Source organism: Lynx rufus, unplaced genomic scaffold, assembly GCF_022079265.1.
Source record: "Lynx rufus isolate CCGP_SWC_20201006 ecotype Redwood Valley unplaced genomic scaffold, mLynRuf1.p SCAF_10, whole genome shotgun sequence".
In the NCBI taxonomy this organism is placed as follows: domain Eukaryota; kingdom Metazoa; phylum Chordata; class Mammalia; order Carnivora; family Felidae; genus Lynx; species Lynx rufus.
The window spans coordinates 32727290-32744095 of record NW_025814824.1 but is presented as its reverse complement, the minus strand read 5'-3'; the positions used below and the strand labels follow the sequence as shown (position 1 = coordinate 32744095).

Sequence of the window (16806 nt, the reverse complement as noted above, 5' to 3'; positions counted from 1 at the left end):
ACAGAACTGTCAAGAACTACAAGGGTGATGCACGTGGTAGGGCTGGGCAAAGCACTCACTGCAGGGCACACACGCGCTGTCAGTTCTTTCCCACAAGCTCTGCTACTCGTGTTCCTTTCCATGAGTGGGGATAAGCGAGGATTGACTCATTTTAAGAATACTAACAAGACAAATCATTGTGCCAATGATCTAATTTATCCTCCAAATAAAAATCTTTCAAAATAACTAAATAAAATGTCCAGGAGAAGGGGTCTCTCTTCTCTCCACCAGCTAGCTTGCCCTTTCTGATAAGTAAGATCAAATTTACTATATAGGCTTGTTAATAAAAAAAAAAAAAGCATGTAAAAACTCTGGCTAAACAGAAAGAATCACAACTAATTTACTACATGCAAAGAGATACTAAGTTCTGGGATCTGTTCTGGGGGGCACTGGCAAAATATCCGAATACAGAATTGTTTTGCTGACAGTCCACTCACTGCATACCATGTCACCATCACAGCTGAGGTATTTTCTACTGGGGTCCACTTGGGGAGGAAATTGTGTCATATCCCTTCTTTTGCTTGAGAAAGAGGGGATTCTGTTTATTGCCTCACAAGTACAAAGAAAGGAGACCTTCATTCTCAAGGATGGAAATCATCCACTCACTATATATGGTAGAAGATATTGTCAGAGGTCCAGAGACCTCTGTAAACCCCCAAATTCATGAAAACCTGTAGAATACATACCTTTCCATGTAAAACACACATTTTGATGTACAGAAGCAACAAGGTTATGCCTGCATGTCAAGGCTGAATGGTCAGCTAGGGTCACTGGCTAATACCTTTTACAGCAGCCACAAAAGACTCAGCAAAACTACTAAATACAAGGATCTATCTAGCCTTTTAGAGTTATTCACAAATAATAAACATTGCAAAGGGTAGACAGGTGAAATGTTTGTGTTGAATTTAATACAGTAACTGGAATGCTTCAAAACCATCTGCATTTTTTTTCAACATAAAGGAAATAATATGCCCTTCACAAGTGTAAAAACGAAGTGGTAAATTTTAATTGTACATAACTTTCTATAACCAAAGTTTTCATTCTGGCTAAGTTCTGAGAACAGCTTATATAAAAATTGCTTATATACTTAAAAGATTCAGACATTAGGAAATCAAACCCAATGATGACATCCTTCTCTTCCCTATAAAGTGAACCCCAGTACAATATTTTCATTTGAGGGAAAGGTTAGTTTGCAGTTTTTCAGATAGCAAATCCCTATCTAGAACTGTCTTTTTAAAAGCTGTCAATGTTAAAATGCTGTTTCTGGTTAACAAAACCCATGTGCCCCCATCACTGTGAGTTAGAATTCGGAGACACCTGCCACTGGTAGAGTTTATTTAGATGATAGATTTACGTGTCTCTATGTGCCTCTCTGAGGCTTCTGTCTCTGACATACCAACTGTTTGTCAAAGCTTTCCAACAGATCTGACACCAGGCAAGAGCAAACTGGAGTTTGACGGGCCCTGCAAGGCTAATGGCACTATGTGAGAATATTTTGTAACTTAATTTATGAATACTTCCCCAATTCTCTTGCAACCTATTTCTCCCAAGGACTTAAATAATATAGACATCTTTTTATAGTACTGGACACAGCTAATGTCCTCTGACATGGAGAACAAAACAAAATAAAACAAAAAGTTTGTATACCTGAACTGAGATGATCGTTTTCATGGAAGATATTGGACACAATTAACTTCTGCACATCAGTGCTTGTTTTCAGCCTTTGAAAAGTTCAAGGAGCTACCTAACTCAATGACGAATATAGCCTAGTAGCATAGAGCATGGGATTTGGGTCAAGAGGCCAGGTTTAGCACAGCTCTTCAATTATTACCTATATAACCACATTAAACCTCTGATTTCTCATCTATTTAATAAGAGTCAACACCATCACTTCATGACGTTTAATTATTGAAACTTAGTGCCAATGTGCCAACATAACAAATATTTCATTTACTCTTCAATGAGATAATGATTATGTTGATGAAGCAGTAGAAGCTAAGATTAACACCCTTCTTAGGAATCATTTTGGCAGTAGGATTTTAACTATGGAAATAACTACCTGAGATCAGAACTTTCTGAATGGAAGGAGATCTACATGAAAAGCCTCATGAGCAAAAGATTCCAGCCACAAAAGTCAAATGTTGTCAAGAAGGAAAGAAAACACTGAGTTTGGGGTGGGATGTGAACAGTCATGGTCTTTATTGCCTCTTAAGTTTCCCAAAACCTTTCCTTTTCTGCTGTCATCTCCATTCTTTGATTTCCTCTATTTTTCTTTCCCTTCACATTTTCTTTCTCCTTATGCCACTGAGTTATCATTAGTTTTGTTAGTCATTTCCATAGTCAGTCTAGTAATATTTTTTTTAAGATTTTATTTTTTTAAGTAATCTCTACACCCAACATAAGGCTTGAGTTTACAATCCCAAAATCAAGAGCCACATGCTCTACCATCTGAGCCAGCCAGGTGCCCCTTCAATCTAGTAATATTAAAACTAAAGTTTTACACATAATTTTTATTCTTGGCTATAGCTTCTCTGGATAGTAGGTAGGGACAGCGGGTATCTCGTTCATCCATTCATGCATGACACTAATTAGATAACAAGGCATTTGGCTACCTTGAAAAAGTAATAGTTATTCCCACCATTTACTGTGCCTCATTGAATTTCTTCACTTTGACATTCAGAACACTGGGCAAAAGTCACATTGTGTCAACACCCACCATGGGCCTTTGCAAAGTTTTACACATAATTTTAAAATTACAGTGTAACTAACTATAGTAAAATTTACCCTTTCAGGTGTACACTTCTATAAATTTCAGTAAAACAATTCAGTCATGCAACGCCCACCACAATTAACATATACAGCAGTTCCACCAGCACAAAAAAATTCCCTTGGGTCCTTCTGTAGTCAACACTCCACCCCTGTGCAGTCTCTGTCCTTATAGTTTTGGAGAGGGGGGTTAGCTTTGTTTTGGTTTTGTTTTGTTTTGCCACAATGTAATAGAAATGGAATTATATAGTATGGAGCCTTTCAGTCAGGCTTCTTTCATCTAGCATGCTGCATTTAAGATTCATCTACATTGATGGTATCAGTTTTTTTCTTCTTAGTACTGAATGGTATTACATTGTATGGATACACCACGGTTTGTTAATTCATTAGCCAGTTGGAAACCATTAGGCTGTTTCCAGATTTTGGTGATGATGAATAAAGCCACAAAAAAAATGTCACTTACAGGTTTTTGTGTGAACATAAAATTTCTTTTAGATAAATTCCTAGGAGTGAGATTGCTGGGCAACATGGTAAATTGCATGTTTAATTTAATATGCCTGACTGTTTCCCAGCATGGCTGTACCATTTTGCATTCCCATCAGAATATAAGAGAGTTCCAATGTAACAGAGTTCCATCACCAGTTGGTATTGTCAGTTATATTGATTTTAACTATTTCACAGATAGGTAGTGGCATCCCATTGTGGTTTTACTTGCTTTACCTAATGGATAAAGATATTAAGCAACTTGTCATGCACTTATGTGCTATCCATATTTGTCCTCTGGTGAAGTGTAAGATCAAATTTTTGCACAATTTTACAGGGCTTTATGCCAAGTGTCAAGAGTTATTTTTACTTTTACATATGCTATAAGCCATAATACATTGCTACTATTTTTGTTTGACCTTCCTTTTAACCATTTCCAAGAAACTACATTTCCTTGTAATAAAATTATAGCAATAAACATGATAAAACTACATAGAACTCTACATACATATCAATTTCCTGGTTTTGATACTGTACTATATGTAGGTAAGAGGTAACCAGAGGAGGGCACTGGGAGAAGAGCACAGAAGAGCATACTAACTTCACAACTTCTTAGGAATCTGTAACCATTTACAAATCAAAAGTTTCTTTTAAAAAGTTAAACATTTGTGAACTGTACTGGTACTTAATCATTTTTGTTTTATGTATGAGAAAAATGTGTTCCAAGTCACACAAGAACCAGTCAGCACTACCTTTAGTGCAATTCAGATAATCGAATTCTATTTAAAAAAAACAAAATTCAAACCTGCAGACTGAAAGATTTCAAAATGGGTGAGATAAGCAAAGGCGTGTGAAATATTAGGAGTACTGCTGGGTTCACAGACCAAAGGAACAACACAACTATCTTTAAGATTGACATTTTTATAAAACAGGTTTACATACATGTGTTTGACTATCATATATATAATAGGCTACTGACACATACTCAATTATAACACAAGATGGTAAAATGCTGTATCCTTCCAAGCTGTTTTTTCTATAGAAAGAAGCTAAGAATCAATATGAAACATGATCACTTCTGTGGAGTGCCATGGAGCTGGAGATTACTTTATTTGTGTATTTTACACACTTAGTTGGTTTTTTTAATCTTTGAAGAGAAACACACATTACTTTTATAACTAAAACAGTAAGTCTTTTAAACTAAAAGTTAAAGGACCAAGAGCTGTATATGATCTGTATATTAAAATTCTAACATTAAATAAACAGGTCAAAGTTCAATAGTACAGTTTAGCCTTATTGGCTATGGAGATACCCTGCACCTCGTGTGTCTCAGGCTGATAACCTGAACTCTGAGCGTGGCCTATCATTTTCTTGAAACGTCTCTGGGAGAAACAGAATGTGATTAAGGATGAACACATCACACTTGCTTGTTTGCTTTCCCCAGTGCAGGTGGGCTGTCCCCCTCTGCATGCACAGCAAGCTGAGGTTACAAGGCTGTCATGCCTTATCTATGCAGAATGTACATGGCAGTGGTGTTATATGCCATAGGTGTTGGGCAGGGATCCCCAAATCAGCATGTGGCAAAGAGCAGAGACAGAGTAATGCTGTCACAGACAGGAAAAGAAGACTCAATAGTTCTAAGGCTATCACTAAGATAAATGGAATTTTGAAATTAAATGGTGATTGCCCCTGTCAAATTGAGAAGCCTGAAAATGCACATATATTAACTGCTGGGCCTGCCAGGAAAAGGAGTGATTCTCGTGTTGTTGACTTCTTTATTTTCACATTATGAAAAAGGATTTTTAGAGAAACAGGACTTAAGAATTAGAAGTATTTAAAAATTTTTTGTTGTTTCTAAAAACATTTGGGCTATTAATCTCTTTCTTAGTTCTAAGTTGATCTGCCAACTAAAATTATTATTTGAAAAATATTTACAAATTGCTTTGAGAAACATAAGAAAGGGGTAATACCAAAGGATAGTTATCTCTGAATGGCCTCTTCCTAGAGAAATTTTAAAGCAAATTCCTACAGCAGTACTGAGTTTATGCCTTTTACTGTGCAGTATAAGTGAAGTAACGTAACTCTTCAATTCTTTATTTATTTTTTTAAATATGAAATTTATTGTCAAATTGGTTTCCATGCAACACCCAATGCTCTTCAATTGTTTAAACAACAACTCTGAGACATTGTGGTATTTGAAACAGTACATATTATAAATAACTTCTCATCATTATGAATGTTTTTATTCATATTTAATTTTGTTGTAAGCTATGACTAATTTAAAATTTTATGGTAACAGTATACCACTATTTTAAAATTATGGTTTTTTGGGGTGCCTGGGTGGTTCAGTCGGTTAAGCGTCTGACTTCAGCTCAGGTCATGATCTCGCCATCCGTGAATTCGCCCCGCATCGGGCTCTGTGCTGACAGCTCAGAACCTGGAGCCTGTTTCAGATTCTTTGTCTCCCTTCCTCTCTGCCCCTCCCCCACTCACGCTCTGTCTCTCTGTCTCTGAAAAATGAATAAACCTTAAAAAAATAAAACAAAATTATGGTTTTTTAAATTAAAAAGATTTTTTTAATATTTATTTTTGAGAGAGAGAGAGAGAGAGAGAGAGAGAGAGCGCATGAGTGGTGAAGGGGAAGAGACAGAGGGGGAGACACAGAATCAGAAGCTGGCTCTAGGCTCCGAGCTTTCAGTACAGAGTCCGATGTGGGGCTTGAACTCACAAACTGTGAGATCATGACCTGACCTGAAGTCAGCCACCGACTGAGCCACCCAGGTGCCCCAGGTTTTTTAAATTGTTTAAGAATGTTTATTTATTTATTTTGAGGACAGGGAGAGGGAGAGTGAGCACAGGTGAAGGGCAGAGAGAGAAGGAGTGACAGAGAATCCCAAGCAGGCTCCATGCTGTCAGTGCGGGGCTTGATCTCACCAACTGTGGAATCATGACCTGAGCCAAAATCAAAAGTCGGACACTTAACCAATTGAGCCACCCAGGTGCCCCTTAAAATCATGCTTTCAAAGATGTTTATTATTTCTAAAATGATCTCAAACTAATTTCATATCTGAAAGATGTACATTTTTAAAGTTTATTTATTTGAGAGACAGCATGAGCAAAGGAAGGGCAGAGAGAAAGGGAGAGAGAGGATCCCAAGCAAGTTCCACACTCAGTGTGGAGCCCAACACGGGGCTCGATCTCAAGATGGTGAGATCATGACCTGCGCCAATATTAAGAGTCAGACACTTCACCAACTGAGCTCCCGAGGCTCCCCAGTACATTTTTAAAAACTTTATCTATTTGTAAGAAATTATCTACGTGAGAAAAATACCTGTTAGGAAACGTTAGGAAACAGATGTACATATTTCAATCTCTCTGTAAATAAATGCCTTAGATGAACATTCTACTCCAGCCCTTCCTTCTGCCTTCCAAAATGACCCAAAGAAGAAATCACATCCTTAGAAGTTCTACATCTAAATTTTTCCAGAATGGAAACCCAAAAAGAGGAGTGACCCTATCCATCTTGTGCACCTTGTCATCAAGCAACAAATGCTAAGATCAGCTCCATAAGTATTTACTGAATAAAAGATTGATAAATGAATGAAAGAAATGCTCTTTATTCCATAATTTTCCTCAAAACCTTGAAAATGACAAGCTGGAATTCCAAAATCATGTAATAAAAGATGATTTTATTACATTTTAAAGATATGCTTTGTAGTAGAAATTATTCTAAGCAAATTCCCACAATTGTAAAGAAATCTGTTAATCTTCCATTGTCCCCAAATCAACAGCTGTCAAATATAAAGCTGTGACATCATTAAAACTAAGAAAAGACAACTGAATAGATCTGTGGATCATGATTTGTCTTTTGTTTTTTTTTTTTTAACTACAGCAACTGATTTATTACATTTCATACCACTTAGAGTTTTAGAATTAAATATAGGTCAACAATCACTAAACACATCAACAAGTGACACTCATTGAAATAAATCATACCAAATGGCCAGCATATTATCAGCTAGTATGACACTCCCCTGCTTTCATAAATAAAAAATGAGAATTAAACTTTCATAGTAAAATATTTCACCAGACTAGATTGCATATTTTGACATGGTCAATTTATCACTGTAAAAAAACACATGAAGCTCAGTTAGCTCTGGTCAGATAGCTCATTAGTCTATGAAAATTATACTTTTGCCAGAATCTCACAATTCTTTTTACTGAAAAATATCTGTTTAGTGAAAAGATTTTACCATATTTTTTGCTTTGTTTATAGAGAATAAGTGTTTTAAAATCAATGAATTTTAAATCAATTAGGAGCAACAGATGATTCTAGGGGAAAAATGGTTAAGTGTTAATTAACCTTAAGTACTATTCCTGTAAAGAAAAGTGGTCAATTTATTTGACTATTTTTCCATTTATTTAAAGTAAAATATTTTGTTACCAAAGAAAGATGGAATGTATTTTATATTCTGAATGGAAAAAATTCACGATTTTACCCTAAAGTCAGTTTTATCTCCAAAACTGTTAGTAAAAAGATGATTTTGAACTAAAATTAGGCTAAAATTACAACTAAAAACAATCCTGAAATGAATACCTTTTCATGGATTTGTGAATTCCGTGTGACTCTTACAACAAATCCTTTTTCATACTGTGGCCACCCATCTTGGCAACAACATACCAGAGTATACTGTGTTTTTATTGGTTGCAGGACACATTTATCTTTCAGGAGAACATGAGACATTCTTTCTTGCTTGTCTTCTTATGAACCAAACTATTTCACTTCCACAGATTTCGTTTTCATTTTCAACTTTGCTTTAAGAAAAACTTAAATGAAACTTACAGGGTTGACACTGTGGTTACTATTACACTTCAAATAAGAGTTTGGAATGGCAGATACACTACTATCATGAACCAAACGCACATCCAGAGAAAGCCCAGTTGTTCACCACCTCTGAATTACTGACCAGTAATAGTCATTGACCATCACATGGCTCTAGCCCTAACAATCTAGGAGCAAGCTGTTAAATAGCTACATACCCAAAACAAGGAGGATTCTGGGACATCTCTCTCCTGAGCAACAGGAGATGAACTATAAGGACCTCAGATTAAGTATGTGCAAAATGTACTTCGCCCGAACCTTATGTTCCTTCCAGTGGTGGAGCCCTGTGCTCAGGGGCTCTTGGGTGGCTCAGTCAGTTAAGCGTCTGACTCTTGGTTTTGGCTCAGGTCATGATCTCACGGTTTGTGAGTTGGAGCCCCACATTGGTCTCTGCACTGCCAGCACAGAGCCTGCTTGGGATTCTCTCTCTTTCTCTCTGCCCCTCCCCCACTTGCACTGACTCTGTCTCTCTCGAAATAAATAAACTTAAAAAAAATAGTTGAAATACAAATATGACCAGCTACTCCACTTCTTAACAGTAATTAAAGGTTCTCCAGTGTGTTTATAATAAAGTACAAAGTCTTCTAGAATAGCAATGTCCACAGAAATACAATAGAAGCCATACTACAATTTTTAATATTTCAGGAGCAACATTAAAAAATGGGTGAGGGTGGAGAGAATGGAGAATTATTTGTTCAATGAGTAAGCTTAATTTAGAAAGATGAAAAAGTTCTGACGATACAGGGGCATGAGATGTAAATACATTTAATGCTACAGAAATATACACCTAAAAATGATTAAATTGAAAATTTTATGTTAAGTATATTTTACAATAAAAAATAAATCAGGTGAAATTAATTTTAATATATCTTATTTAAGTCAACAAATGTAAAATATTATCATTTTGACATGTAGCCAATACAAAAATTAATGAGACATTTCACATTCTTTTTTTTCATACTGTCTTTTAAATATGCTGTGTACTTATTTGCACTTACAGCACATCTCAACTATGATACTAAATTTTCAAGGGTGTTTGAAATGTATACCTACCAAAACTACAATTGTCTTTCATGTGTTTATGCTGCATCAGTTTTTAAGAAAAGGGGAGTGTGAAAATATAGTTCCTGCCAACATTAGCCCACTGCCCACCTGCTTCAGGTTACATAGCAGGAGTGGAAATTAACTGTCTTAGGACGTGTCTTAGTCAGGGTTCATTTAGAGAGGCAGAACTGTTGTTGGGCACTGTACAACAGAGGCATATTTTAAGGCTAGACATTACCAGCCCCTGCATGCTGGTGCTCCATATCTGTGGTTGGGCCTAAACTTGTGGAGGGTCAGTGGAATGCAATGGGAGGTGTGTCCATGTGAATGAGAATAAATACAAATTTTTTTAAAATTTTATTTGAGAGAGAGAGAAAGAGAGAAGGGCAGGAGGAGGGAAGGAGAGAGAGAATCCCAAGTAGGCTCCATACCAAGCACGGAGCCTGATGCGGAGCTCGATCCTATGATCCTGGGATCATGACCTGAACCAAAATCAAGAGTTGAATGCTCAACCTACTGAGCCACCCAGGTGCCCCCAAAAAACAAAAATTTTAAAGTTCAATTCTTTAGTAACACTAACCACATTCCAGGTGTTCAACAGCCGTAAGTGGCCGGTGGCTATCATGTTGGACCACACAGTTCCAGATCATCTGAGGCTTTCTCTCCTCAAGACTCCAATCTCCCTCTTTATACTCCATGCTCCAGCTCTACTGAAATTTCACTTCCTAGACCTTACAATTCCCCCCACTTCCAGGCTACTAAGCATACTGACCCCTCTTCCAGCTAGCTCTTCTCATCTTTCAGGTCTCAGATTAAGGCATTGCTTCTTCCAGGAAGCTTTTCTCCACCTCTGGATTGCCAACCCTGATACTCCAAATATAGTAAGGTCCTTCACTGCAGTCCAGATTTCTACTACAAAAGATCTTTTCATACTGCTTTGCTTGTCTAATGTTTGTCTAATGTTCAATAACTTCCATTATTCTGTAATATTTGTAGAAATGAAATAAAATCTATCACCTAACCACAAAGCAAGTCTTAAAGAAATAATTATTGAACAGATAAATAAACAAACATACAAGAGAGCCAGGAACCTACTCCCTCCTTAGAAACATTTATCCGCTCTGTTCCTGATTGGCCAAATGGCAGCTCACAGAGACTATATTCCAGGCCCTTCACTTTCTTACTTCATCCTCACAACCACCCCAGTTTACAGATGAGTTTAAGAGAGGTCAATCTGCATGGCAAGCTTGCTTAAGTGGAGGACACTGGATACAAACAGCCTAATCTCAATGTAACAGAGACGTACAATTACATGATCCAAACAGTAACACAGATGAATGTAAAGGCCTTTTCATATTTCAATCAGGAAGTCCAAACTGTGGCTGGCTAAAACAGTGCTGGTACCTGTATTTATGAACTCATGTTAGAAAATGACATCACTAAATTATAGGGGCCTATAGGGGCACTTGTACCCCCAATGTTTATAGCAGCACTCTCAACAATAGCCAAATTATGGAAAGAGCTTAAATGTCCATCAACTGATGAATGGATAAAGAAATTGTGGTTTATATACACAATGGAGTACTACGTGGCAATGAGAAAGAATGAAATATGGCCCTTTGTAGCAATATGGATGGAACTGGAGAGTGTTATGCTAAATGAAATAAGCCAAACAGAGAAAGACAGATACCATATTGTTTCACTCTTATGTGGATCCTGAGAAACTTAACAGAAACCCATGGGGGAGGAGAAGGGAAAAAAAGAAAGAGGTTAGAGTGGGAGAGAGCCAAAGCATAAGAGACTCTTAAAAACTGAGAACAGGGGCGCCTGGGTGGCGCAGTCGGTTAAGCGTCCGACTTCAGCCAGGTCACAATCTCGCGGTCCGTGAGTTCGAGCCCCGTGTCAGGCTCTGGGCTGATGGCTCAGAGCCTGGAGCCTGTTTCGGATTCTGTGTCTCCCTCTCTCTCTGCCCCTCCCCCGTTCATGCTCTGTCTCTCTCTGTCCCAAAAATAAATAAACGTTGAAAAAAAAAATTTTTTAAACTGAGAACAAACTGAGGGTTGATGGGGAGTGGGAGGAAGGGGAGGGTGGGTTATGGGTATTGAGGAGGGCACCTTTTGGGATGAGCACTGGGTGTTGTATGGAAACCAATTTGACAATAAACTTCATATACTGAAAAAATAAATAAATAAATATGTTCCATACAAAAAAAATAAAAAAAATAAAAGAACATGCCTAAAATATACCACAGTGATATGTTAAATCAATTACAAGTTATGGAAAAATTCACCCTCTATACAAAAACATCTCACAACCTATTTTTGTAGATTCTAAAAACACCCTTCTGAGAGAATAAACAACCTAATTTATGTTAAAATATTAGAAAAACAAATAATAATGAATCCACTGTTTCACAATAATGACTATACCTTTCCAAAACTATAGCCTCTCTGCTGTCAATCACTGTTAGCCAAGGAAAACCCTATAGATAGTTTAGAGCCATCTAGCAGCTGCCTTGGTTTGGCATGTGTTTGTTGGCATTGGCCCAGTCAATGCTGGAGTGAAGGGGGGGACCCCATCTCTGGAACCCCGACCCCAGCTCACTAACTCAATTAAAAGATCCATCAGTAATCACTATTCACACAGATAAGATCACAAAAAAATTGAACAATTCAGAAATGCAAGCTAAAAAATAAGATTACTCTCTTACAATATTTTTTAATCATGAATCATCTGAAGTTCTACTTATCTATCTAATAATGTTGCAAAAATTAGTCCCCAGGAAAAATGAGTTCAAAAGTAAAAATTTAAAGATTCCAATCAATTTCCTTTCCTTGGAGTTTTCTTTCAGCAGATAAAGAAAAATCCATAGTAACAAGATAACATTTCATGCATTTACACATCTTCTCCTATAGATGTCTACAGCCTTCAGAAAGTATATTAGTTGTAGTCATGCCTATCTGACATTTTCCATTTTACTCAAAAGATTTTATGGTTTGGTATTACAGCAATATACAAATTTGACAGCTTGCAATAGGATCTAGTCCCTGTAGCAAATCATTGTGACAGTTAAGTACTATACAGCTACTAATGTACCTTTTTTTACACTAAACTTATTTTAAAATCTTACAAAGTTGAGGATACAGTGTTTGTTGAATCCTGAAGAATGGTCTTAATGATATTGTAAATTTCATACTGAATTTATTAAATCATAGGATCCTACACATCACACCACAATTATGTCATTAGTAGTATAACTTATTCTTCCTTCAGGAGTTCACTTTATTAAAAGCAAATTTTTCCTCAACTGCATTTAAACAATAAAGTCTCTGGTCACGGTCAATGTTTATTATTCTCTTAGAATTCCTCTTTGTCTTTGAAAACAACTGAATATGTGAATAAAACAGTACATAAGTTAATGTGGAACACAATGACACTTTTTGATTGCCTTTATAATGCTGTTTTTTTTTCCTTCAAAGTGATGAAAGGTAATCAATATGTCTTTACATTTTCCAAAATGCATTAACAGAGGCTCTGTCAAATACAACTGTGATTCCTCTAGAAAGGAAGCAAAGCTGATCTCTAACACTGCTGTAACATTAACTAAACAGGACTTAGGGTGATCTTCCAGCACATGAGGCAGACCTCAACTCTCTCAGTAATTCTGTTTTTAGTATGCAATACATCTGATAACACAAGTCAGTTAGCAAGAGAACAAGTGCTTTATTCTAAGAAATAGGAAGCCTGGATGTATTTTTTTTTTCCCTTGATTCAACTCTTCAGATGGAACACCACAGTGAAACCACTCTATTTTCAGAATTGATGTACCTTTCAAAACTATAATCTCTGGCTTTCAAGTTCACTATTATTTGCCTTCAGGTACAAATTTTAAAGTGTATAGAGGCTTCTAAGCAGAATAGTTGGTCTCAGCCAGATACTGAAAGGCTTGTAGCTCAGTCATCATCGCAGTGTAAATTCCTTTTCAAAATAATGTTCTTCACTCAGAGAACACTTGTGCCTGTGCTCAGTTCACTTGTCAAATACACATCGGAGGTCACTGAAGGCCTGGGGGCAACTTTAGCTCTTCCAAAATTCATTTCTCCCTCTATTTGGTTGCAAAAATAGTATTTCAAATGTAAAAACCTTAGGAATGTCCACACACACACACACACCTACATGCACAAAAGCCAAAGGCCCTGTGCTATGACGCTGTAAGAACAGATGTGTGGTAAAAGAACAGCGAAAGTTCTTATGCAATGATGGCAATCAACATAAACATCATTTGCTTTGATACATGCATTTAATATTAAAATTTTTTAATGTTTATTTATTGTTGAGAGAGACAGACAGAGCATGAGCAGGGGAGGGGCAGAGAGAGAGGGAGACACGGAATTTGAAGTAGGCTCCAGGCTCTGAGCTGTCAGCACAGAGCCTGATGCAGGGACTAGAACCCACAAACCATGAGATCATGACCCGAGCTGAAGTCAGACACTTAACTGACTGAGTCAACCCATGTGTCCCATAAATATTCTTACATTTCTATTTGAGAACTTTTCTCCCTATAGGAAAAAAAAATTTAACTAATGGCTGCATTTAAGGTCTTCTGCAAATTTCCAAGATTTCTTAGAATCTACAAATCCTACTTGATGTTTTATTTATACCAATTCCACAGATCTTTAATTAATTTAATCTTCAAGTGATCGATGTATGCAACAGACATTCATGGTAAGTATGTAACAAATACCAGAACTTCATGCTGTTTTACTCCTTTTGTTAGGTTCTTAAAATGTTCTTCCCTTAAATTTTATAATCAGATTTAAAGATTTTTTGGTGATCTGCTTCCAAAAGACAATAATGATACTGAAGATTATTTCAGCAGACAATACTGCTGTCTTCTGTGTGATTCCACTATATAAAGAATATATTGTTTTACCTCTCTAAATTTCTGTCCTTAATTCTTCTTCCTGATAATTTTTACCTATATATTTTTTCGATGGTAAAAATTAAAAAAAAAAGGAATTCCAACTTCATATGTGTTTTATCTCTATTTCCTTTTCTTGTATTTCCATCTTTGCACAATTTTGTTCTTCTCTGAGAGATTCAATTATGACCATGGCCAAGCAATCATATTAATATATAAAACAAAGCTGAAGGAATTAAGAAAAGGAAATGATTGAGTAGATTCTGAGGTCAATTGTTTTCTTTTTGTCTTCAGGCATACCTGTCATCTGTGACTTCAAACAAACCCCTAGACTGGCTGTCCCTGAGCACGCCATTCAGGTAGGGAGTAGGAATGTACTCAGGATCTTCCTCATTATTTGTCCTTCAAGGTGCCATGCTCTGATGTTCACTGGAGAGTGGAGAAGGTATTGGAAAACACAAGAAGGGGTTTGTGACAGGGCTTACCGAAAGAATAACTTTTCCCATGTTGAAAAGTCATGCAGAGGCAAAGGAAATCATTCAAAATGAGGTTAGAAAAATACGAAGTAATCTAGAATGTGCATTAATAATCAGAAGAGTTCTCAGGCTGACAGAGAATAAATGGTTCTCTCTTTGGACATAACTTTGCTATAGCCTATTCAGGTCACTTTCAGCCATTTCTTTCCTATTAAAGGATGGCTCTGCTTGATAACCTGGTGCTTTTAGAGAGCAACCTGTGGCATTTTTTTTAGATAAGGCAGCAATTACTTTCATAACCCTTGAGATAATTACTCTACACAAAAACTAAATGTTATTAAAGAAAGAAAGGAAAGAAAAAACTATCTAGATAAAGACCACTATATGCCAAATAAATTTTTGCACAAAAATCTTGTTTAGTTTAAAAAATACTTTTATTAAAGTATTTAAAACTATCAACCACATAAAATAAAATACATTGTCTTGAAAATAACTCTAGCATCATCATTATTGTCCATTTAATTATCTGATGAGCAGAGGCCACACCTGTGACATTACCAAACAAGGTGGCTGGATGAGATAAAGGTTCTTCGTATAAGCACACACCATTTTAGGATCAACATAATCCACTGATGAGCACTGGAAAAGTTGTTTTCCATTTGCTGTCTCTTTTATGAAAATGGTCATTGTAAATAAGAGGGAAAATCTGCTAAAGTAAACAAATCCTTTCTTATACCCTCTACGGGGGGGTGGGAGGGGTACTTCCTATACAAAAAATTGTACAGAGAGCTATTTCAAAAGCTGCAGTTGAACCAATGAATAAATAAAAGGCTAACAACAGTATTACCAAAACATTCAAATACCTCTGCAAAAATTCCACTATTCCATGTTCTAGAAAAACTAATAGTAATGATCATTTTTTAAATATACAGCTTTCATACTTCAGAAGACATTTTAAACTTTTGTTTGCCAGCAGCTGCTCCTTAAGCCTCTTGCAGTTACTAGCTGTTAATAGCATTGCTTATTACTTATACAGAAAAACACTAACTTGCCCCGAGGGAAAGCTGCTCTTTTCTTATGGCTAAATGAAAACTGAACTAAAACCCTGCCCTCTGGAATTCAGCATTTTGAATGCACAGCCAGTAGCACTTTCGCTAACCTGCTGCCATCCCTCTCTCTGTGTCTTTCTCTGTCTCTGTCTCTCGCACGCTCTCTCTCTCTCTCTCTCTCTCTCTCTCTCTCTCACACACACACACACACACACACACACACACCTCTACAAACGTGGGCAGGACTCCAATTAGGCACTTGCTAAGGGAGGTGATTTAAGGGCAATGTGATGAAAACCTTGTACAGCAGCACCACCTAGTGGGCACTGGGGAGAGGCTGAGAGCCCCCCCCCCCCCCACTTGCTGCAGCTGCTTCATGGATGAGCAATTTGTCCTTCCTACAATAGGTCACTTCAGTTTTCAATCCTCAACTGACCAGAAGTTCCATCATCAGAACTCTCAGACAACAGGGCAAGTGCCGAATGGATGTTCCAATTCCACAGGCTCTCCGAAGTACTCCTAGTTACTTGGACTTAATCATCTGTGTGTCTGTGATGTTAATCAGGAAATCAATGCTTGCTTTGGAGCAGCTTACACAAAGTTGTGCATAAATTTCCCACCACAACTTTTAAAGGAGAGGCCATAAAAAGGCAGAAGACGTTTGGTATTGTCTCCAGCCATGATAATTTTAAGCCAGAACCAGAAATAGTAACAATTTCCTGCCTTTCTTTATTCCGTAAATACTCAAAATTACTGTGTGTGTGTGTACATGCACACACACATACACATCACCTGATTAGTATTCAAGGTTGTTCAATTTTTATAAGAACAAGTAACGTTAAAACACTTAGATTATGTAATAATTATACAGTAGTAAACATACATGTATGTGCCAAATTTCATTATTGACAAATAAATTCAAACAATTTGCCAAAAAAAGTTCTCTAGAATTGTTTTAGAAAACAATTAAGAATTTCTATTCCCTCAGTCTCCAACTTCTTTCAACCAAGATATTCTCTGCCTGAAAATGACAAAAAATTAAAATTTTATCTTTATGTGTATATCTTCCCTATAGACCAGTGGGTTGGTTCTCAATGGGAATGATACTGCCTCCCAGAAGATATCTGGGAGGGTTTGGTCTGTTTG

General features: G+C 36.8%; 1 protein-coding gene across 8 annotated transcripts in view; it reads right to left on the bottom strand.

Moving 5' to 3' along the window:
- The window catches only part of KDM4C (lysine demethylase 4C), a 433616-nt gene that overhangs the window by 105009 nt on the left and 311801 nt on the right, over nt 1–16806 (bottom strand). Inside the window, exon 18 of one of the 8 annotated variants that reach the window (XM_047064763.1) lies at nt 14448–14564. The exons of the other annotated variants lie outside the window; for them this stretch is intronic. Coding sequence (XP_046920719.1) covers nt 14562–14564 — 3 coding nt within the window. The 3' untranslated portion in view covers nt 14448–14561. Of the gene's footprint in view, nt 1–14447; nt 14565–16806 lie in introns of those variants that run through there. 8 annotated transcript variants of the gene reach the window in all.